This window comes from Moschus berezovskii, chromosome 10, assembly GCF_049115385.1.
Source record: "Moschus berezovskii isolate FMDL1 chromosome 10, NW_MosBer_1.0, whole genome shotgun sequence".
Classification (NCBI taxonomy): domain Eukaryota; kingdom Metazoa; phylum Chordata; class Mammalia; order Artiodactyla; family Moschidae; genus Moschus; species Moschus berezovskii.
Window position 1 is genome coordinate 19,331,605 of NC_142469.1, and position 24,779 is coordinate 19,356,383.

General features: G+C 40.7%; 1 protein-coding gene across 5 annotated transcripts in view; it reads right to left on the bottom strand.

Annotated features, from left to right (window-relative positions):
* Positions 1 to 24,779, bottom strand: part of FILIP1 (filamin A interacting protein 1) — a 338,049-nt gene that overhangs the window by 120,778 nt on the left and 192,492 nt on the right. For all 5 annotated transcript variants that reach the window (XM_055433257.2, XM_088840542.1, XM_055433255.2 and 2 more), the window contains one exon: positions 3,417 to 3,698. In XM_055433257.2, coding sequence (XP_055289232.1) covers positions 3,417 to 3,698 — 282 coding nt within the window. The remainder of the gene's footprint in view (positions 1 to 3,416; positions 3,699 to 24,779) is intronic.

Here is a 24,779-nt window from a genome sequence, read left to right on the forward strand (position 1 = left end):
AATCTTGGAACAGCACCTGCAGAGGAAGGTGTTTAAGTCATTTCACAGATGCTCCATAAAGGGAGGGTGACAGGTAGCCTTTGAAGCTCTGGGAGACAACTCGCTAAAAGCTCATAAAATACTCATCAAGCTGCAGAGCATACAGGCCTGAGCTGTGGGTCCCTAAACTCTCTGCCTCTCTTCTCAGCACCTGATCTTTTTTCAGATAGACCTTTTTTTCCCCCTTGTCTCTAGTGTGGCAAACCTGGTACATAGCTGTCACATTTCCACCAGCCCACTCACATTTGCTGATGCTGACTGCCTCCCATTCTCAGCTACAACACACACTCACCCTCCTGTGACAGGAGCTCTAAATAAAGGAACACTCTCATTTTTAACAAGGCTAGTATTGTGAAATCTGCATTTACAAGTGCATGTACTTATGTTTGCATGTGTGTGCATAGAAATGCACATGGGGAATGGATTACTTGCTTTGCAGATGAATTCACCATGGCATTCCTTACAATATCAAGTTCTTCATTTCTCTTTTCCTCCACTGCCTTTCCTACAGATATCTTACACCTTTTCCTTATTTATTACTGCTCAGGTATTCATCTTGTGTAAGGTAAGGTACCCTGTATTCACAAAGGTTAAAGGGGAGCAGCGGAGAAGGCAATGGCAAGCCATTCCAGTACTCTTGCCCAGAAAATCCCATGGATGGAGGAGCCTGGTAGGCTGCAGTCCGTGGGGTCGCTAAGGGTCGGACACGACTGAGCAACTTCACTTTCACACATTGGAGGAAATGGCAACCCACTCCAGTGTTCTTGCCTGGAGAATCCCAGGGACGGGGGAGCCTGGTGGGCTTCTGTCTATGGGGTCACACAGAGTCGGACACGACTGAAGTGACTTAGCAGCAGTAGCAGCAGCAAAGGGGAGCAGAATGCATTTCTCTGAAGCCTTCTGACTAATTTCTTTGTCTCAGGTGTGTGGGCTTTTATTTTGCATACCTAGGCTCTAGAACTATATCTGGCAATACCACCAACATAAAAGCCACATGAATCTTAAATACAGTCCAAAGTCTACCATGATATAACAGCCTTCTATAGAAATTATTAGAGTCTAGAAAAACCATAAGCTTCACATAAGCCACCAGGTCTGGAAGAAATAAGCTGATGACATTCCTTTGTAATGATTTCTTAGATTACTGTTGTACCTCCCACTCAGGTCAATAGCTGTACTCTGGGGCAGCTTAAAAATTTGGACTAATATATTCTGTCTCCTGACACAATAAACATTAATAGGCTGAATAATAACCACATTTCTGGCAGTGGTGAAGCTATTTTTAGTAATGGTGGTGCTCTGGAAAATTTCATCTTTTGCTTTGAAATGCAAAGGTGATTTTTCTCAGCCCATAAATGGTAAGCTCAAGCGTGCTCGATTGTTTTTAATTTGAGTTTTGCATGTTTTCTATTTCTCTTTACCCCAGGGGTTTCCTTATCTGAGGGCACACACAGATTAGAACAGGAACAGATCAGATCCCCTGGTTTATGGTAGGTTGCAAATAATATGTCTGATACTAAAGGCACCAAACAAAGGCTTCATCTCATTCAATTGTTAGTCTTCCCCTCGAGGCTTAGGCAAGCTAAGAACCTAACAAAAGCAAGAAGGAAAACAGCAACCTCACTCTTAAGTCATCCTCTCCTCAAAAAAAAAAAAAAAAGTTATTGTTTTCCCACTTCCAGAAATATAATTTTCCAGGGTTCAGAAACTCAGGAGAATCCCAGTTCCCTTTTGAGTGCTTAAAAACATTCTCTTAATGGGGGACCTGGCAGCCACAGAAGGCAGGAGGATGGGCAGTGTTAAGTGCCCAGGATCAAGAATCAAAGGCCTAAGATGACATCTGGCCAACCCATTAACCCTTCTGGGCCTGTTTCCTCATTATAAATTATAGATAATGACACCCACATTTTTATTGAGATCAAATGAGATAATAGACTTGAAAGTGCTTTGTGGAAGGATTAGGTTTTCACAACACTATGTTCTGCTTACTTGAGTGCATCTCAACTCCTATGACTCTGTAGAAAATTAAAGCTGAAAGTCACCCCCAAAATAAGCAAAGTATGCTGCTGCTGCTAAGTCACTTCAGTCGTGTCCGACTCTGTGTGACCCCATAGATGGAAGCCCACCAGGCTCCCCCGTCCCTGGGATTCTCCAGGCAAGAACACTGGAGTGGGTTGCCATTTCCTTCTCCAATGTATGAAAGTGAAAAGTGAAAGTGAAGTCGCTCAGTCGTATCCGACCCTTAGCGACCCCACGGACTTCAGCCTACCAGGCTCCTCCATCCATGGGATTTTCTAGGCAAGAGTACTGGAGTGGCTTGCCATTGCCTTCTCCGAAGCAAAGTATAAGACTGCTTTAAATGAAATTTCCTTCCCTTTCTCTCTCGCTCTCTGCTTCCCTCTGTCTCTTCATCTCTCTTTTACCCTACCTCCTGGATAAAAGCAAAAGTAACAACTGATCTTAGCTCTGCCTTCTAAGAGTCATGACTTTGGACTTCCCTGGTGGTCTAGTGGTTAAGAATCCACTTGCCAATGCAGGGGACACAGGTTCAATTCCTCGTCCAGGAAGATTCCACATGCCTTAGAACAACTAAACCGGTATGACACAACTTCTGAAGCCTGCTCACCCTAGAGCCCGTGAGCCTCTGCGACGAGGAGCCCACCCACCAAAATTGGAGAGTAGTCTTCCCTTGATGCAACTAGAGAAAAGCCTACACTCAGCAACAAAGACCCAGAGCAGCCATATATAAATAAAAATAACTTAAAAAACCAAGAATCATGACTTTTCCTCAGTTTGCAATCATAGCCAGTGGCCCTAAATTAGATAACCTCATTGATTACTTACTACCAAGTGCTATTAATAAATTATTACCAAAAACACGTCATGTAATTAGGGAGCTTAGGGTGGTTGTGTACACACTGCTGTATTTAAAATGAATAACTGACAAGGACCTACTGTATAGCACATGAACTCTGCTCAATGTAATGTAGCAGCCTGGATGAGAGGGGAGTCTGGGGGAGAATGGATACACTCTGTGTGTATGATTGAGTCCCTTCACTGTCCACCTGAAAGCATCACAACATTGTTACTCAGCTATACCCCCATACAAATTAAAAAGCTCAAAAAAAAAAAAAAGTGTCGTGAAAAAAATTTCTGCTTCTAGAGAAGCTTGATATTGAAATCAGCTCTATCCATTTATCCGTTTATTCAACAAGAATGTATTTCATGAAACTTGCGCCAGGCACTAGGGGTTTAGGAATGAACAAGAAAAACAAGCACCTCCCCACGAAGCTCACAATCCAGGGAGGGAGACAGGTTCACTGTCTCTTATTTTGCAGGTTCAAACTAAAGACACAACTGAGAGAATTTGACTCTACCTGTAGCTCTCCTTCCATTATACTGAGTAGCTGGATGAGGTCTTCCTTGGACAACTCCAAGGGTTTCTTACTTTTCCGTTCACTTTCTCCAGACGGTTTTAGGTGTCGTTTGACAGTTCCTGAAGCCATGACATCATCCCCCTTTCTGTTGGATTTGTTCTTCTTTTTCGTGTCTTCTGAGAGACTTTTATCAGCAGCGTTGCTGATGATGGAGGTCTTGGGGCAGGAGACATGCCCGTTGGATGAACTTTCACCGCCCTGGTTTCGGGATCTCATTCCCACCTACAGCACATGAGAAAAGAGAAGATGTTTTTACCACCACTGAAATGATTTTTGCCCAACTGCTTAGAAATGAATAGCGGCTTTACAACGTCACCAAGAAAGAAAAACCAGGAGAGCAATTCCAAGTCAGCTTCCTTACAGCTTTAATGATCATATCATTAGAAACTTCAGGAAAATACTTTGACCAATCTTCAGGGGAAAATGAAAATGTGATTCTAACTTCACAAACATCCAAAGCCAAGTAATAGAGATCAACATCAAGCAGTGCTAATTCACGCTGATGGTATGTGATAACAATGGCACTTTACCGATGTGGTCGCCCTTCCCCAAAACATGACCCAAGGCTAATAATGAGAAAAACATCAGACCCGTCCCAACTGAGAAACACTCTTCAAAATGCCTGATCCGTGATCTTTAAAACTATTCAGGACATTGAAAACAAGGAAAATCTGAATAATTGTCCCCGCCAAGAGGAAGCTAACGACACATGACAACTAAATGATGTAATGTGGCATCTGGATGGGATCCTGAAATGGAAAAAAGACATTAGGGGAAAATTGAGGAAATATGAATAAAACATGGACTTTAGACAATAATAATACATCATTATTTGTTCATTAATTATAACAATTGTACCACACTAACATGAGGTTTTAATTATAGAGGAAACTGGGTGTGGGGTCTATGGGATCCCCCAGTATTATCTTAGCAAGAATTCTGTGAATCTCAAGTTTTTGTAACATAAAAAGTTTACTTTTTCAAGTGATTCTAAATTATCTATCAGAAAATGCAAACCGCAAACCCTGCCAAGAACAAGTCAGAAGTCACAATGTGCAGAAAAATCCACATGGAGTCGGGGGAGGGGAATTGAAGTGAAGACAGAAAAAGGGAAATGCCGAGGGAAGAGGGCGGGGTAGTTTTTATTGATATGGGATTCTACTTTTCCACAAACTCTTCTTCAAAATTGGGTGTTGTTGTTGTTCTTTTTTAATGTCAGTCATTTTACAGTAATAAAATACAAAGAATTGGGAGAAAAAGACCAACTTCAAAATCAAGATTTTTATTTAAATATGTTGAGGTAAAATAAAGAATAAAAACAAAACCACAATTAATTTGTCCATGGGGAACTCACTTGAGTCATTCTACTTTGAATGTTTATGCAGTCTCCAAGCAAAAGAACTTGATTAACAGATATATTACAAACAAACACACTGAACTCAAAGGCAAGGCCTCTAATCTAAGTTTAGGGAAGATCCCTCTGATATCCTGGGGGCTGTACTACAAAATTTGCCTAAATCCTTAAATATAGGAGCTTAGTGCATGGGTTTATTTAAAACTCACAGTATAAATAGTTCTTCCCTTGAACAGCTCAGCAGCAAAGTTTTCATTACCCATTCCAGATAAAATACAGAGACTTCTTTTCTGGAAGTAAATTTCCTTTATGAACCCAACCATAGTTAAGAAACCAAGAAAAGCTTTTCAAAACACCAGGCTTAAAATAGAAAAATAAACACAAGAGTGTGATGTTTCCTTTTAGATAGCAAACACTTAATTCTTCTAACAAATCTTGAAATCTACATTCAAGCTCCTTTTTTGAACTGAACCCTTACAATAAAACGGACCCTTTTGTGTGTGTGTGTGTGAACCTTCTATAGCGCCCTAATTTTGAAGACTATAAACCAGAGAAGTGGCCCTTGACACCAGTGCTGTTTTCTGCTTCATTCAGTGGTTAGTTCCTAAAATTTTAGAGCATCCTTTGTGCTTCCTTGGTGAACAAAGAATAGATGTTCTTTGTAATGGAAGCCAGAGCACTTCAGAACAGACCTACTGTATTTCATCACAGCTTGTTTGCGGGCAGAGTGGGCTGACTTAAGTCCCAAGCCAAAAAAATTAAAAGATGTGACAAATAGTTTTGAAGGGGAGCACATTATACCACCCCAAAATATACCTCTTTGGCATACTGACGACTTTAAGCTCATTAGTTTTTAAGAAACAACAGGGACCTGTGAAGCTCTGAAACCTGGGTATAAATTACCCTTTCCTAAGACATATTTACATTTATAAGGAAAGCCGCCATTTGTAAGCGTGTCTCCCTGGCTATACCAGGAAGAGAACTATAACTCTAAAATCTCTAGAAACTCTTAACCAATGCAGAAGGCAATGACTTAAATCTGTATTTACTATGCTTTCCTTGTTTACTGTGCTTTCCTGGTAACCTCTCATAAGTGGCTCAACATCTTTCTTTGGCCTTTAGCTGAAGCTGGTATATAAGGTAATGGCTTGGGTCATTTCAGAGAGTTACTCGGTTTTCCTGTGTCTCTCTCATGTAAACAGGAGGTACGCATGTTATTAAACTTGTATTTGTTTCCTCCTATTAATCTGTCTTTTTAATACAGGGGTATAACAGCCAAAGACCTTAGAAGAGTAAAGCAAAAATTATTTTTCCTCCCCCACGGTTTTTCAGTTGCCCCCACTGAACTCTTGACACATCACAACTAAGACACACAGGCTTCCCACATTGACCCGTGATTCCCCGTGACTCCATGCCACATGTGCACTTCTTTGATCTAAAACAATTTCTCTTAAGGCTCTTTGGGATGGAACATCAAATATTGATCTAACAACTTCAATTTAGACCACGCATTAATGGAAGTTCCAGGCAGTATTTCCAAAGGTGGTAATGTTTTAAACTTAATCATACACAGCCTTAATCACACACAACATTTGTATTTGACTCTAACATGTGCTTGTGTCTTATTTTCCTGGATTTCTTGTATCTTTTATGAGATCTATGGCATTAGGATATTTGTAAAATAAGACAAATGCATAACTATCTATATATTATATGCCCTTAATTATATTTGCAAACACACGGAAAATGGCATTTACCTAGTACCAACTCTATATTTGGGCTTCCCTAGTAGCTTAGCTGGTAAAGAATCCGCCTGCAATGCAGAAGACCCCGATTCAATTCCTGGGTTGGGAAGATCCCCTGGAGATGTGATGGGCTACCCACTCAGATATTCTTGGGCTTCCCTGGTGGCTCAGATGGTAAAGAATCCACCTGCAATGCAGGAGACCAGGGTTCAGTCCCTGGGTCAGGATGATCCCCTGGAGAAGGGGTTGGCAACCCACTCCAGTATTCTTGCCTGGAGAATCCCTATGGACAGAGGAGCCTAGTGGGCTATAGTCCACGGGGTCACAAAGAGTCAGACATGAGTGAGCAACTAAGTACAGCACACACAGCAGTTCTATATTTAATTGTTTCTGTACAATCTCAATCTAATATTGAAACTAAGCAAGATCCTGTGGGACCTTCCCAGGTACAAAAGTCCATTCATGTTCCCTATTTCTTGCTTGTAGAAAAAGGCTTTACTCTCCCAGGCCTTCCATGAACTCCAAAGAGCAGACTCAACCAATTCGGGAATTGAGGGACTGTGGAAGCAAAGAGTCAAGCTAGAAAAGTAATGATAGGGACTTCTCTGGCATTCCAGTGGTGGGGAGCCTGCTTTGCATTGCAGGGGATACAGTTTTGATCTCTGGTTGGAAAACTAAGATGCCACCTGCCTCAGAGCAACTAAGCCCTTGAGCTGCAGCTACTTAGCCCATGCTCTGGAGCCCACACACCACAACTAAAGAGTCGGTGAGCTGAAACAAAAGATCCCACATGATGCAATGAAGATCCTGGGTGCTGCAACTAAGACCCAGATAAATAAATAATTGTTTTTTGGAAAAAAAAAGAAAAGTAATGATATCTTAAACAATAATTCAGCAATAAAACAGAATCCTAACCCCTCCTCAAGGGACACACAGAAAATCTGATACATATTTTTGAGTTGTTATGCAGAAACTAAGATCTCCCCCTACTCCCAGGTGGAGGGTGGTAACTACATGCTGACCACAAGCAGGTGGACCCCAGATTGTTTAGAACCAGAAGGCTGATGATGAAGAATCCTGAAACAACACCCCATTACCTCACCATCAACCAACTAGAGGAAAGTCATGCACCCTACAATGCTCACACCAAATGTTACCTTAGGAAAACCTTCCCTGAAAACCATCGGGGAGTTTGAGTCCTTTGAGCATAAGCCACCCATTCTGCTGTGGGACCCTGAAACAAATGCGGCACTTTCCTTCACCATAAAATAGTGTCAGTAGATTGGCTTTGCTGTGCAGTGGGCAAGTGGACTCGAGTTTACTTCAGCAACAATATTAATACTGTTAAATAAAGTGTTTATAGTATTATTAGCCTTTATAGAATTAATAGAATTACATTAAATAATGAAGACTATAGATTGAATTACTCGTAGGATTTTTACAGAAAAAAAACATATTTTAGAATTATCTAATATAATTGCCTTGAGAACCCCATGGCAAAATGATAGGATACTGAATGAGGAATTCCCCAGGTTGGTAGGTACCCAGTATGCTGCTGGAGATCAGTGGAGAAATAACTCCAGAAAGAATGAAGGGATGGAGCCAAAGCAAAACCAATACCCAGTTGTGGATGTGACTGCTGATAGAAGTAAGGTCCAATGCTGTAAAGAGCAATATTGCATAGGAACCTGGAATCTTAGGTCCATGAATCAAGGCAAATTGGAAGTAGTCAAACAGGAGATGGCAAGAGTGAAAGTCGACATTCTAGGAATCAGTGAACTAAAATGGACTGGAATGGGTGAATTTAACTCAGATGACCATTCTATCTACTACTGTGGGCAGGAATCCCTTAGAAGAAATGAAGTAGCCATCTTGGTCAATGAAAGAGTCCGAAATGCAGTACTTGGATGCAATCTCAAAAATGACAGAATGATCTCTGTTTGTTTCCAAGGCAAACCATTCAATGTAAAAGTAATCCAAGTCTATGCCCCAAACAGTAACGCTGAAGAAGCTGAAGTTGAACAGTTCTATGAAGACCTACAAGACCTTTTAGAACTAACACCCAAAAAAGATGTCCTTTTCATTATAGGGGACTAGAATGCACAAGTAGGCAGTCAAGAAACACCTGGAGTAACAGGCAGATTTGGCCTTGGAGCACAGAACGAAGCAGGGCAAAGGCTAGTAGAGTTTTGCCAAGAGAACACACTGGTCATAGCAAACATCCTCTTTCAACAACACAAGAGAAGACTCTACACATGGACATCACCAGATGGTCGACACTGAAATCAGATTGATTATATTCTTTGCAGCCAAAGATGGAGAAGCTCTATACAGTTAGCAAAAACAAGACCAGGAGCTGACTGTGGCTCAGACCATGAACTCCTTATTGCCAAATTCAGACTGAAATTGAAGAAAGTAGGGAAAACCACTAGACCATTCAGATATGATCTAAATCAAATCCCTTATGATTATACAGTGGAAGTGAGAAATAGATTTAAGGGACTAGATCTGATAGACAGAGTGCCTGATGAACTATGGATGGAGGTTTGTGACATTGTACAGAAGACAGGGATCAAGACCATCCCCATGGAAAAGAAATGCAGAAAGCAAAATGGCTGTCTGAGGAGGCCTTACAAATAGTTGTGAAAAGAACGGAAGCGAAAAGCAAAGGAGGAAAGGAAAGATATAAGCATCTGAATGCAGAGTTCCAAAGAATAGCAAGGAGAGATAAGAAAGCCTTCCTTAGTGATCAATGCAAAGAAATAGAGGAAAACAACAGAACAGGAAAGACAAGAGACCTCTTCAAGAAAATTAGAGATACCAAGGGAACATTTCATGCAAAGATAGGCACAATAAAGGACAGAAATGGTATGGACCTAACAGAAGCAGAAGATATTAAGAAGAGGTGGCAAGAATACACAGAAGAACTGTACAAAAAAGATCTTCACGACCAAGATAATCACGATGGCGTGATCACTCACCTAGAGCCAGACATCTTGGAATGTGAAGTCAAGTGGGCCTTAGAAAGCATCACTACGAAAATGCATAACCTGGAAGAAATGGACAAATTCCTAGAAAAGTACAACTTTCCAAAACTGAACCAGGAAGAAATAGAAAATCTGAACAGACCCATCACAAGCATGGAACTAGAGGCTGTAATCAGAAATCTTCCAGCAAACAAAAGCCCAGGTCCAGACAGCTTCACGGCTGAATTCTACCAAAAATTTAGAGAAGAGCTAACACCTATTGTACTCAAACTCTTCCAGAAAATTGCTGAGGAAGGGAAACTTCCAAACTCATTCTATGAGGCCACCATCACACTAATCCCAAAACCTGGTAAAGATCCCACAAAAAAAGAAAACTACAGGCCAATATCACTGATGAACATAGATGCAAAAATCCTTAACAAAATTCTAGCAATCAGAATCCAACAACACATTAAGAAGATCATACATCATGACCAAGTGGGCTTTATCCCAGGAATGCAAGGATTCTTCAATATCCACAAATCAATCAATGTAATACACCATGTTAACAAACTGAAAAATAAAAATCATATGATTATCTCAATAGATGCAGAGAAAGCCTTCGAAAAATTCAACATCCATTTATGATAAAAACCCTCCAAAAAGTGGGAATAGAAGGGACATATCTCAACATAATAAAAGCTATATATGACAAACCCACAGCAAACATTATCCTCAACGGTGAAAAACTGAAAGCATTTCCCCTAAAATGAGGAACAAGACAAGGGTGCCCACTCTCACCACTACTATTCAACATAGTTCTGCAAGTTTTGGCTACAGCAATCAGAGCAGAAAAAGACATAAAAGGAATCCAAATTGGAAAAGAAGAAGTAAAACTTTCACTGTTCGCTGATGACATGATCCTCTACACAGAAAACCCTAAAGACTCTACCAGAAAACTACTAGAGCTAATCAATGAATAGAGTAAAGTTGCAGGATATAAAATCAACACACAGAAATCACTTGCATTCCTATACACTAATAATGAGAAAATAGAGAATTAAGGAAACTATTCCATTCACTATTGCAACGAAAAGAATTAAATACTTAGGAATATATCTACCTAAGGAAACAAAAGACTTGTACATAGAAAACTATAAAACACTAGTGAAAGTAATCAAAGAGGACACTAATAGATGGAGAACTATACCGTGTTCATGGATTGGAAGAATAAATATTGTAAAAATGAGTATACTACCCAAAGTAATTTATACATTCAATGCAATCCCTATCAAGCTACCAACGATATTTTTCACAGAACTAGAACAAATAATCTCACAATTTGTATGGAAATACAAAAAACCTCGAATAGCCAAAGCAATCTTGAGGAAGAAAAATGGAACTGGGGGAATTAACCTGCTGGACTTCAGGCTCTACTACAAAGCCACAGTCATCAAGACAGTATGGTACTGGCATAAAGACAGAAATATAGATGAATGGAACAAAATAGAAAGCCCAGAGATAAATCCACGCACCTATGGACACCTTATCTTTGACAAAGGAGGCAAAAATATAAAATGGAGAAAAGACAGTCTCTTTAACAAGTGGTGCTGGGAAAACTGGTCAGCCACTTGTAAAAGAATGAAACTGGAACACTTCCTAACACTATTCAGTTCAGTTCAGTTCAGTTCAGTCGCTCAGTCGTGTCCGACTCTCCGTGACCCCATGAATCACAGCACGCCAGGCCTCCCTGTCCATCACCAACTCCCTGAGTTCACTCAAACTCATGTCCATCAAGTCGGTGATGCCATCCAGCCATCTCATTCTCGGTCGTCCCCTTCTCCTCCTGCCCCCAACCTTTCCCAGCATCAGAGTCTTTTCCAGTGAGACAACTCATCGCATGAGGTGGCCAAAGTATTGCAGTTTCAGCTTTAGCATCAGTCCTTCCAATGAACACCCAGGATTGATCTCCTTTAGAATGGACTGGTTGGATCTCCTTGCAGTCCAAGGGACTCTCAAGAGTCTTCTCCAGCACCACAGTTCAAAAGCATCAATTCTTCGGCAATCAGCTTTCTTCACAGTCCAACTCTCACATCCATACATGACCACGCGAAAAACCATAGCCTTGACTAGACGGACCTTTGTTGGCAAAGTAATGTCTCTGCTTTTTAATATACTATCTAGGTTGGTCATAACTTTCCTTCCAAGGAGTAAGCATCTTTTAATTTCAAAATAAACTCAAAATGGATTAGAGAGCTAAATGTAAGACCAGAAACTATAAAACTCCTAGAGGAGAACGTAGGCAAAACACTCTCTGACATAAATCACAGCGGGATCCTCCAAGAGCCACCTCCGAGAATATTGGAAATAAAAGCAAAAATAAACAAATGGGACCTAATTAAAATCAAAAGCTTCTGCACAGCAAAGGAAACTATAAGCAAGGTGAAAAGACAGCCTTCAGAATGGGAGAAAATAATAGCAAATGAAGCAACTGACAAAGGATTAATCTCCAAAATATACAAGCAGCTCCTGCAGCTCAATTCCAGAAAAATAAAGGACCCAATCAAAAAATGGGCCAAAGAACTAAACAGACATTTCTCCAAAGAAGACATAAAGATGGCTAACAAACACATGAAAAAATGCTCAACATCCCTCATCATCAGAGAAATGCAAATCAAAACCACAATGAGATACCATTTCACACCAGTCAGAATGGCTGCTATCCAAAAGTCTACATGCAATAAATGCTGGAGAGGGTGTGGAGAGAAGGGAACCCTCTTACACTGTTGGTGGGAATGCAAACTAGTACAGCCACTATGGAGAACAGTGTGGAGATTCCTCAAAAAACTGGAAATAGAACTGCCATATAATCCAGCAATCGCACTCCTGGGCACACTCACCGAGGAAACCAGAATTGAAAGAGACACATGTACTCCAATGTTCATTGCAGCACTGTTTATAATAGCCAGGACATGGAAGCAACCTAGATGTCCATCTGCAGACGAATGGATAAGAAAGCTTCGGTACATATACACAATGGAGTATTACTCAGCCATTAAAAAGAATGCATTTGAACCAGTTCTAATGAGGTGGATGAAACTGGAGCCTATTATACAGAGTGAAGTAAGCCATAAAGAAAAACACCAATACAATATACTAACGCATATATATGGAATTTAGAAAGATGCAAATGATAACCCTGTATACGAGACAGCAAAAGAGACACAGATGTATAGAACAGTCTTTGGGACTCTGTGGGAGGGGGTGAGGGTGGGATGGTTCGGGAGAATGGCATTGAAACATGTATATTATCATATGTGAAACAAATCGCCAGTTCAGGGTCGATGCATATTACAGGATGATTGGAGCTGGTATGCCGGAATGACCCAGAGGGAGGATAAGGGGAGGAGGAGGTGGGAGGGGGGTTTGGAAGGGGGAACTCATGTACACCCGGGGCGGATTCATGGCAATATATGGCAAAACCAACCAATATAATATTGTAAAATAATTAGCCTCCAATAAAAATTTAAAAAAAGCATCACTACAAACAAAGCTAGTGGAGGTGATGGAATTCCAGTTGAGCTATTTCAAATCCTGAAAGATGATGCTGTGAAAGTGCTGCACTCAATATGCCAGCAAATTTGGAAAACTCAGCAGTGGCCACAGGACTGGAAAAGGTCAGTCTTCATTCCAATCCCAAAGAAAGGCAATGCCAAAGAATGCTCAAACTACCGCACAATTGCACTCATCTCACATGCTAGTAAAGTCATGCTCAAAATTCTCCAAGCCAGGCTTCAGCAATATGTGAACCGTGAACTTCCAGATGTTCAAGCAGGTTTTAGAAAAGGCAGAGGCACCAGAGATCAAATTGCCAACATCTGCTGGATCATGGAGAAAGCAAGAGAGTTCGAGAAAAACATCTATTTCTGCTTTATTGACTATGCCAAAGTCTTTGACTGTGTGGATCACAATAAACTGTGGAACATTCTGAAAGAGATGGGAATACCAGACCACCTGACCTGCCTCTTGAGAAACCTGTATGCAGGTCAGGAAGCTACAGTTAGAACTGGACATGGAACAACAGACTGGTTCCAAATAGGAAAAGGAGTATGTCAAGGTTGTATATTGTCACCCTGCTTATTTAACTTATATGCAGAGTACATCATGAGGAACACTGGGCTGGAAGAAGCACAAGCTGGAATCAAGATTGCTGGGAGAAATATCAATAACCTCAGATATGCAGATGACACTACCCTTATGGCAGAAAGTGAAGAGGAACTCAAAAGCCTCTTGATGAAAGTGAAAGAGGAGAGTGAAAAGGTTGGCTTGAAGCTCAACATTCAGAAAACAAAGATCATGGCATCTGGTCCCATCACTTCATGGGAAATAAATGGGGAAACAGTGGAAACCATGTCAGACTTTATTTTTTTGGGCTCCAAATTCACTGCGGATGCTGATTGCAGCCATGAAATTAGAAGACACTTACTCCTTGGAAGGAAAGTTATGACCAACCTAGATAGTATATTAAAAAGCAGAGACATCACTTTGCCAACAAAGGTCCATCTATTCAAGGCTATGGTTTTTCCCGTGGTCATGTATGGATGTGAGAGTTGAACTGTGAAGAAAGCTGATCGCCGAAGAACTGATGCTTTTGAACTGTGGTGCTGGAGAAGACTCTTGAGAGTCCCTTGGACTGCAAGGAGATCCAACCAGTCCATTCTAAAGGAGATCAATCCTGGGTGTTCATTGGAAGGACTGATGCTAAAGCTGAAACTCCAATATTTTGGCCACCTCATGCGACGAGTTGACTCACTAGAAAAGACTCTGATGCTTGGAGGGATTGGGGGCAGGAGGAGAAGGGGATGACAGAGAATGAGAAGGCTGGATGGCATCACCAACTCGATGGACATGAGTTTGAGTGAACTCCAGGGGTTGGTGATGGACAGGGAGGCCTGGTGTGCTGTTATTCATGGGGTTGCAAAGAGTCAGACACAACTGAGCAACTGAACTGAACTTTATATCACTAATCAGGTCCAAAGCTTGAGTTCTCTATTCTCTTTCGCATTAATTCACTTTCGCTGATGAAAGATCGCATGTGCTAGACCTGTGATGTTAATTCTCTCTTAGCAAGTATTTTTTCCTCTGTGACACTGAAATGGCACATTAATTACTTTTGCTTTGATACGTGCACACAGATTTTAGTCCTTTCCTAGTCATCCTAGCCCTTTTTAGTCCTTTTCCTAGTGATTAAATATCTTTTTCTGGATCACACAGCTACTCCTAGTGAATGGAAGACCTAGGATTTGAACCCAGGTGAGACTCTGAATAAGGTCTTCTATCTTTACCTCCACAACAAAATCAGCAGTCAGCACCTGTTCTTCTCAGAACTGCAAAAGTACTCAGAGACAGCAAACTAGTCAAGAAATTTAGAACAGAATTGGACAACATGTAAGAGGGAGAAAAACTGAAGTTCTCCATAGCGTAGCCAAGTCTGCCCTCAATCATATCCACTTTAAACCACTTTATTCTCTCAGTAAGACAAAGTATCCAGATAAGAACAGACATTCCTGTTTCACATCTAGTGATATTTATACTCTTCCTTGGGATTCCCCGGTGGCTCAGTGGTAAAGAATCCACCTGTCCATGTAGGAGTTGCAGGAGACTTGGATTCAATCCCTAGGACAGGAAGATCCCCTGGAACAGGGCATGGCAACCCACTCCAGTAGTCTTACCTAGAAAATCCCTTGAACAGGGGAGCCTGGTGGGCTGCAGTGCATGAGGTCGCAAAGAGTCAGAAGCATATGCATGCATAGCCTTCCTTATTTTAGCAGCTCTCACTTATCGTTTCTTAAGCGTTAAACAATGTGCTAAGCATTTTACATTATACAGCATCTCATTTAAATTCATATTCACATCAGCACCAGTAGGTGCTATGATTCTCAGTTTACAGAAGAGGTCACTGAGATTTAAAGAGATTAAATATCTTTTTCTGGATCACACAGCTACTCCTAGTGAATAGAAGACCTAGGATTTGAATCCATGTGTGATTCTGAATAACTACTCTCTATATGACTTTTTTCTAAGTTCTTAAACAGATGAAAATTAGAAGGGGAGCGATCACTCTGCAAAGCAGATGACTCAGAAAGTTGTACAAATGTTTTCTAAAATAATGTTTTTTCACTTTATATCCCAGAGTTGGAGAAATCCGACTATCTGTCTTCCTCCATAGGCACTCTTGCAAAACTCACACAGCCACTGAAATTAGGTTGCTAAGCAAAAATACGCTTTCCAAAATCATTAACCTGCTGTAGAACTTGTAAAATGATGAATCATTTAAAAGTCTTTCTGAGAAGCAACTAGGCTAATTATTAAGGATACAGGTTATGAAAACAGCATGCAGTCTGAACAGGGATCATTACAGACTTAATGTATTAAAAGTCCCAGAGCTGAACAATAGTAAACATTTAGTCAGAGTTGGCTAAGTTCTATCCTTAATGCTCACAGGGGTAGCAGGAGGTAACAGAAAAGGCATCTGGCACTCTGTAGGCCTCTTACTATTTGGTTGGCAGGGGGCAGAATACATGACTCGCAAATATACCACTTTAGCATGTGGATTGTTTTGAGCTGAAGGCAATCAAAACCCAGTAGATTCCTCCTCATCAACTGCCTAAATTTACACTGGAAAGCAGGCCTATTCCAGGAGGAGAGCTATCACCAGAGATATCTTTTTGCCAGAGAAACAAAACTGATAACAGGGTAAAATCTGTTTTTCAAACCTTTCCTTTGCCATCCTGTGAATGGACTTCTTCCCCTTCATATCCACAGACCCTCACCCCTTTCCTTAGCTCAAAATTTTATACAAGCTTCAATTACCTGGGGGCTGTTGAAGTCTCAGATTTTCACAGGACTATTGGTTGTGCCAGTGGTAAAGAACCTGTCTGTAATGCAGGAGACGATAAGAGACTCAGGTTCGATTCCTGGCTCAGGAAGATCCCCTGGAGGAGAAAATGACAACCTACTGCAGTATTCTTGCCTGGAGAATGTTAATGACAGAGGAGTCTGGCAGGCACAGTCCGTACGGTCAAAAAGAGTTGAAGCAACTTAATAAACACATGCACTGTGCATATAATGTTAAACTTGGTTTTCTCCTATTTCTCTAGGCCAGAATACTGGAGTGGTTAGCCATTCCCTTCTTCAGGGGATCATCTCAACCCAGGGATAGATCACAGTTCTCCTGATTTGCAGGTGGATTCTTTACCGTCTGAGCCACCAGGGAAGCCTCTTTCTCCAATTATTCTATCTTATATCAATTTCATTGCTAAACCAGCCAAGGTGGGGCTTCCCATGTGGTCCAATGGTTGAGACTTCACTTTCCAGTGCAGGGAGTACAGGTTCAATCCCTGGTTAGGGAACTAAGAGCCCACACACCTTGTGGCCAAAAAACCAAAGCAAAACACAGAAGTAATGCTGCAACAAATTCAACAAAAGACTTTAAAAAAATGGTCCACCCCCCCCATCAAAATTCTTTAATAAATGAATAAATACCAGCCAAAGAACTTAAAAAGAGAGAAGAGAGAATTTTTCCCCTCCCCTTCAGTTTAATGGCTGCAAGCATGGGACATGTAAATCACAAACTTTCTGAATGAAGCCAAGAATGCCTTTGGTTCATCTCAGTGTGTATCCTTTCAAGAAAGTCAAGACTCACAGCTGATTTGGAACTTTTTTTTTTAACAATGTTATTTGAGGCACAGTTTCTTCTACTTGATAAGCAAATTATCCTAACATAATTCATGAAATACACTTTCTCTTCCTTTCATAGTAATTAGTCAGCAATATTTTACATAGAATTTTCTGATTTGGATGTGAAGAAAAGAAAGACCAAATTTTATCCCAAACCTCCCTCTTCTATGTCTTTTATGTCAGCGTGTACTGTCAGATGAATAATATCCTAGGAATCAGAAGATATTTATAACAATTTTGACTAATTTGCATGGAACTAATGAGTATTTCTAGAGCCTTTGAACAAGTAGAAAGAGAATGACAGAGGGAAAAGTCTACAGCAATTAAAGACTCACTCTAGCTTCCATCTTTATTAGCTCCTATAAGACTTGACCTTGAATTTTCCTTAACAGTCTCACTCCTGCTCTTTCCTCCTTCCAGGTTTATCTTTCCATGTTACGATTCAACACTGGTCACAATATTCTCCATCCCTACCACCAAGAAAAACTTCTGTTCTGCACAAGTTAGGGCTTGGCATCATTCCTATACTTGTGAAGTATCCAGCTCCTATCTGTTCCTGATTTTACTTATATTCTTTTTTAAGAAACTACACAGAGAGTCGGACACAACTGAGCGACTGAACTGAACTGAACCCAGTACACAGGGTGAGCTAGCACAATAATTTTATTTATTAACTTCAACTTTTTAATTACTTGATAGAATTATAAATATGACATATAGTAAAAGGGAAAGCACAGAATTACAGAAAGTGTAAAATTGATTACAGAATTGATGAAAGTGAAAGAGGAGAGTGAAAAGGTTGGCTTGAAGCTCAACATTCAGAAAACAAAGATCATGGCATCTGGTCCCATCACTTCATGGGAAATAGATGGAAAAACAGTGGAAACAGTGTCAGATTTTGTTTTTTTGGGCTCCAAAATCACTGCAGATGCTGATTGCAGCCATGAAATTAAAAGACGCTTGCTCCTTGGAAGGAAAGTTATGACCAACCTTGATAGTATATTAAAAAGCAGAGACATTACTTTGCCAACCAAGGTCCATCTAGTCAAGGCAATGGTTTTTCCCGTGGTCATGTATGGATGTGAGAGTTGGACTGTGAAGAAGGCTGACCGCCCAAGAATCGATGCTTTTGAACTGTGGTGTTGGAGAAGACTCTTGAGAGTCCCTTATACTGCAAGGAGATCCAACCAGTCCATTCTAGAGGAGATCAATCCTGGATGTTCATTGGAGGGACTGATGCTAAAGCTGAAACTGCAATACTTTGGCCACCTCATGCGACGAGTTGACTCACTGGAAAAGACTCTGATGCTGGGAAAGGTTGGGGGCGGGAGGAGAAGGGGACGACGGAGAATGAGATGGCTGGATGGCATCACCGACTCTGTGGACATGAGTTTGAGTGAACTCTGGGAGTTGGTGATGGACAGGGAGGCCTGGCGTGCTGTGATTCATGGGGTCGCGGAGAGTCGGACACGACTGAGCGACTGAACTCAACTGAACTGAACAGAAAGTGTACTTTTTACAGTGTAGCTTGGCAAAAAGTTTCCTGCAAGTGGGGCTTCCAGAAAATCAGCCTGGATCTTTTAGACTTAAATGACAGCACCCACCACACCCAAGACTAAAGGCAAAAGAAAACATTGTTCTCATTTCAGGTGAAGTTTAAGACACAAAAGACCAACCAAATCAACTAGTTTATCCTCTATCAGTGCCAGATGATTCCCTCTGTATATCTAGTTACTTGGTTAAGTCTAGTTAGAAATGTTCCAGCTCAGGAAATGTTCAAACATTTCTCAGAAGACTGTTCATTGTAACAGCACAGATTGTTAATAAACGTTTCTAGGTTTGTACTTACATTTTCTTTACAATTTTCTTTCATTTTCATAATCCTATTTATGTAGCAAGCCACATCAAATGGTTTTTCATTTCTCATTATCTACACTCATAAAATCCTCAAAATAAACTAAGGCTTTTGTTTATGTAAAACATTTTCATTCGACTAAGACAGCTCTATCCAGACCAACTGAAAATTCTTCTAAATAATTTCACAAAATATTAGAATTCAAGAAAGAGGATTCTCTTGGAGTCACTACAGTGATGTTGTAACCAAAAGTTTGAGGAAAATATTATAACTGTGGCAAAATAGAAAAATATTATTCTACTCTAGCCTAAAACCATGGTGCAATACTTTATGAAGTTCTGCTTAATATTTTTCAAGGAAGATAATAGCAGACCTGGAAAAGGTTTCCAGAAAAAAGCAAAAACATAAAATAACAAAAGAATAGATCAGGAAACTGCCATGAAATAAGAAAAAAAATATTTAGTTATATATTGAATCTGAAAGGATATACAATTTGAGGCTGCTAAAGCTTGAATGTAAAATAGATTGGCCTCTCTTATCATCATGTTGATAAAAAAGGGTTTTGGTTTATCTCTTTATACTAATTTCTAGCATTTATAACAAGGCTTGAGATTTTTTTTTCTTTTTTCTTTTCTTCACAGAAATAAGGCTACTGTCAACTGTATAAAAGAGAAAAGCCTTTAAATATCCAGAAATATACTATTATATAAAGTAATGATAACATATAACAGTTTTTGACATTTTCAATATCAATGACTCACTCTTGAACCTCAGATACATTTAAAGTATTTTTATAGTCATAATATTTTATTATAATTCTGATGTCACTATTCTACTAGACATAGACTATAATATATAGGTATTGGTTATATAAGAAGGTTACATAAGAGCTTCCTTCAAATTTAAGTGATTAAGATAACTCTAGTTTTCTGGTAAATTTTACCTATATTCTCTCTATTTCACCACTATAATTTGTTTAGACATTTATACACTACCTGTGGCCTCTGAAGAATGTCACCATTTAGTTTAATCAAAGTTGCTAAATATTTGTTTTATCTGACAAAGAAAACGTCTCTGGAAAATTACCAGACTCTTGGTTAGCCAGAGTTAGAATTCCTTTCTGTATTTCATCACTTCTGAAAAGGCCCAGCCCCACAAATGACAAGAGTCAGTCATTTCCTTTCACTCACAAAAGAGCCAGGAAGAAAAATACCTTAGGCTTTCTCTCAGCAATCTATATTTGATGAATTGTTCTTAAATATTACTTCTAGTCACAATAATAGTAGCTGACTTTTACTAAGGAGCTTATGCTCTGAACACTGGGTGAAGTGTCTGTCATAGCTAGTATCATCTCATAGAATCCTAATAACAATCCATAAAGCAGATGCTATAATTACTTCTCTTAAAAAGATAAGGAAAGTGAGGCTTAGAGAGATTTAGACATTTGCCCAAAATAGCACAGCCAGTACCTGGGAAAGCCTGAACGAGAACGCAGGCTAGTTTGCCAATCTCTACATTCAAGGAGAACCCAAAAGTCAGCTTTAATCTCCAGATCAGAACCATTGCAACACAAATGTACTGGCAGCCCTCCCTTCCTGGGGCTGATATAAATTTAGTCATGGGGTATAGCATCCAGCAAACAGTCTCAAGCAACAGTTAATACAGAATTCCACTATTTCAGCAGACTTTTTTCTTCAATTTCTACTTGTGTAATACCTTGTTCTTCTAAGACCACATTCTTTCCACCCTGCTCCCCTGACACTGTCTTTCTATTGCTCAGAGCCTGAGATTCTCAAATGAGCTGAGAAGTAATTCTGACCTTGCAGTTTTGACTTATGACTCCTTGAATTGGAAAAATCACTGACTCCAGGAATACAACAAATACTATACAGTTGGATATGAATTGAAATGATTTTTTAAATTAGGCAAATTAGGAAAAATTCCAGTTTGCACAGTAGCTGATTATTCTAGTCAGCCAACTGTGCAAAGTCTCCTGTTAGGAAACAAAAAGTTTGTCTTTATGCAAGAAATATTCTCAAACAATTTAACTGCATTTTTCAAAAAGCCCGAGGCCTATCACAATTGCTGGATGTTAATAAGACGGGTTGAACTCCATGGGGAGAAAGACGTACACCGGTTTGGATGATATCATGGCTTCATGCTGATAAGGGAGAAGATGGAACATTGCACAGATCACCCCATCCATATGCTGATGATGACCTCATGCATTCTAATTACCTATATACTATGTCAATTGTATTCAGGTATCCTTTAAATGCCTTATAGTTTAAATTTTTCAAACATCTTAACATAAGGAGTCATGGGTTATGTCTGTTTTAAACTTCTCCTGACTTCAATCCTTTCTTAGTATCCCTGAGCATCCTTTCCTTGGATAGATCAGGGTATTCAGAGTACAGGAAGTCAAAACTAAAAACAAATAGCACAACTGTTGTACTTTACAAACCAAGACAAGAGAAAAGTAAAAATGATTCCTATTGAAACATACACTATGAATGCAACTGAAACCATATGATTGTCAGGGACGTTTGCCTGATGTTCAAAGATTCTCTTCACTCTGACGCTGTGTGAAGAGGCTATGTATTCTATGGCAATCAACCAAATTTCGTAAACTTAGTTGCTACGCTTATGCAAAAAGGCTGGCAAGTACAGTCAAGAGGAGAACTTTGTGATTCGCTAATTAAGGTGCATTAGAAGTTGGCTCTATCTAAAATGACACTCTACCACAGTGCAGAAGTTTCAGACTCACTGTGTGGGCAGGAAGTATGTAAGACGATGCGTCACCACCTTTCAGAATAATTTTCTCAAATACACAATGGCCCCTAGCCCTCTCTCTTCTCCACCCTCCACTCATCCTATCTCAGCACGACCCCCAGCTCCACAGTGGACCTAAAGGTGTCCAGTGACCTCATATACTAACATCCTCAGCATTTGTTTTTCCAACATGCTGCATCTTCTCGAAGATGTCTGCCATTAACCCCAAGGAATCAAGAGATCCAACTCCCTACTGCTAATCCCTTAAAGTCTATTTCATCTTTAAAATGAGGATAATAATGTCTGTTCCACCCACTGTGTGTATGTAAAATCGTAATCCCTGTCTTACTCTCTGTCTGTGTGAAAGTATTTACTAGCGGTGGTAAAGCAGGAAGCATTAATTTATGGCAGATTAACCATTGGGGTCATCAAACACCTCTCAGTGCCCCATTGTAGGTCCCACCAGAGACAAAGACACTTTACTTTCAGCTCCGATCATATCACAGAAGTCAGCAAACTTTTTCTGTAAAGGGGTAAATATTAAATGTTCTAGGCTTTGCAGGCCATGTGGTCTCTATTCCATTTTCTGGGCTCAAAAATTACTGCAGATGGTGACTGCAGCCATGAAATTAAAAGACACTTACTCCTTGGAAGGAAAGTTATGACCAACCTAGACAGCATATTGAAAAGCAGAGACATTACTTTGTCAACAAAGGTCCGTCTAGTCCAGACTATGGTTTTACCAGGGGTCATGTATGGATGTGAGAGTTGGGCTATAAAGAAAGCTGAGTGCAGAAGAATTGATGCTTTTGAACTGAGGTATTGGAGAAGACTCTTGAGAGTCCCTTGGATTACAAGGAGATCCAACCAGTCCATCCTAAAGGAGATCAGTCCTGGGTGTTCATTGGAAGGACTGATGTTGAAGCTTAAACTCCAATACTTTGGCCACCTGATGTGAAGAGCTGACTCATTTGAAAAGACCCTAATGCTGGGAAAGATTGAAGGTGGGAGGAGACGGGGACAACAGAGGATGAGATGGTTGGATGGCATCACCGACTCAATGGAAATGGGTTTGGGTAAACTCCGGGAGCTGGTGATGGACAGGGAGGCCTGGCTTGCTGTGGTTCAAGGGTTTGCAAAGAGTCAGACACGACTGAGGGACTGAACTGAACTGACCTGATTGTATCATGAAGGCAGGCACATACAATGCATAAATGGGTGGGTGGGGCATATTTGATCCCTAGTCCTTAGTTTGCCAACCCTGATTTAGACTGTGTGACAAATATGATTGATGGATGCATTTAAACTGGGAGAAACTCACTCCTTACTCAGAAATTTCCCTATACAGAAATTTAAAAAAAAATAATGATGGAAATAAGAGAGAAGAAAAAAATTAGGGAAAAAATAATGTAGTAACTATGCTATCTACCTACCCATTCTCTTCCTTTCTTGCAGGTAAGTTGAGGAAGGACAGCTTAACCTGGTTCTTTCCTTTCCTTCACAAAGTCTGAGGAACCTAAGGTAGAAGAAACTGACAGGCTAAAATTTGAGAGTAGGATTACCCCTGGCACTAGTCATGTCATGGGCCACAGAGAGAGAATAGAGACTTAGCAGCAAGTGTCTGCTAAGCAGATGATGGAGACTGAAAAGTGAAAGCTGCTCAGGTGTGTCCAACTCTTTGTGATCCCATGGACCATACAGTTCATAGAATTCTCTAGGCCAGAATCTCCACTTCTGTCTCCTCCACACACTTAGTGGGCATCAGCCTCCATCAGCTGAGCCACTAGGGAAGCCCAAGAATACTGGAGTGGGTAGCCTATCCTTTCTCCAGGAGATCTTCCCAACCCAGGGATCAAACCCAGGTCTCCCGCATTGTGGGCAGATTCTTTACCAGCTAAGCCACAAGGGAAGCTGAGGTTGTAAGTAGGACTTCCCTGGTAGCTCAGCTGGTAAAGAATCTGCCTGCAACGCAAGAGACCCTGGTTCAATTCCCGGGTTGGGAAGATCCGCTGGAGAAGGGATAGGCTACCCACTCCAGTATTCTTGGGCTTCCCTAGTGGCTCAGCTGATGGAGGCTGATGCCCACTAAGTGTATGGAGGAGACAGAAGTGGAGATACACGTGCCCAGCAACGGTGGACAAGAGCCATGAGAGACAGCCAGGGAAACAACGGAAGAGTCGTGAGGCAGGGGTCTTCACAGCAGACCACTCAAACAGGAGGAGAAGGAAGGCACAGCTACCCTCAGGGAATCTGCAGCATCGGAGAGAGTCACAGAGAGACATGAAACAGCCCAGAACGAGCTGCAGCCTGGCTGGGAGATGACAACCACGAGCACGGTAACTGGCTTCGCAGGTGTGTGACCTGTGCAGTTGTACCAGTTTGATTTGATTTGTTGTTGTTGTTTGGTTGCTAACTCATGTCCAACTCTTTGAGACCCCAGAGACTGCAGCACACCAAGATTTCCTGTCCTTCACTATCTCCCAGAGTTTGCTCAGATTCAAGTCCATTGAGTTGCTGATGCTATCTAACCATCACATGCTCTGCTGCCCCCTTCTCCTGTTGCCTTCAATCTTTCCCAGCATCAGGGTCTTTTCCAGTGATTCAACTCTTTGCATCAGGTGGCAAAAGCATCAGAGCTTCAGCTCCAGCATCAGTCCTTCCAATGAATGTTCAGGGTTGATTTCCTTTAGGATTGATTGGTTTGATCTCCTCACATTCCAAGGGACTCTCAACAGTCTTATCCAGCACCACAGTTCTTCAGTGCTCAGCCTTCATTGTGGTTGAACTCTCACATCCATGCATGACTACTAGAAAAATCATAGCTTTGACTATATGGACCTTTGTCAGAAAAGTGCTATCTTCGCTTTTGAA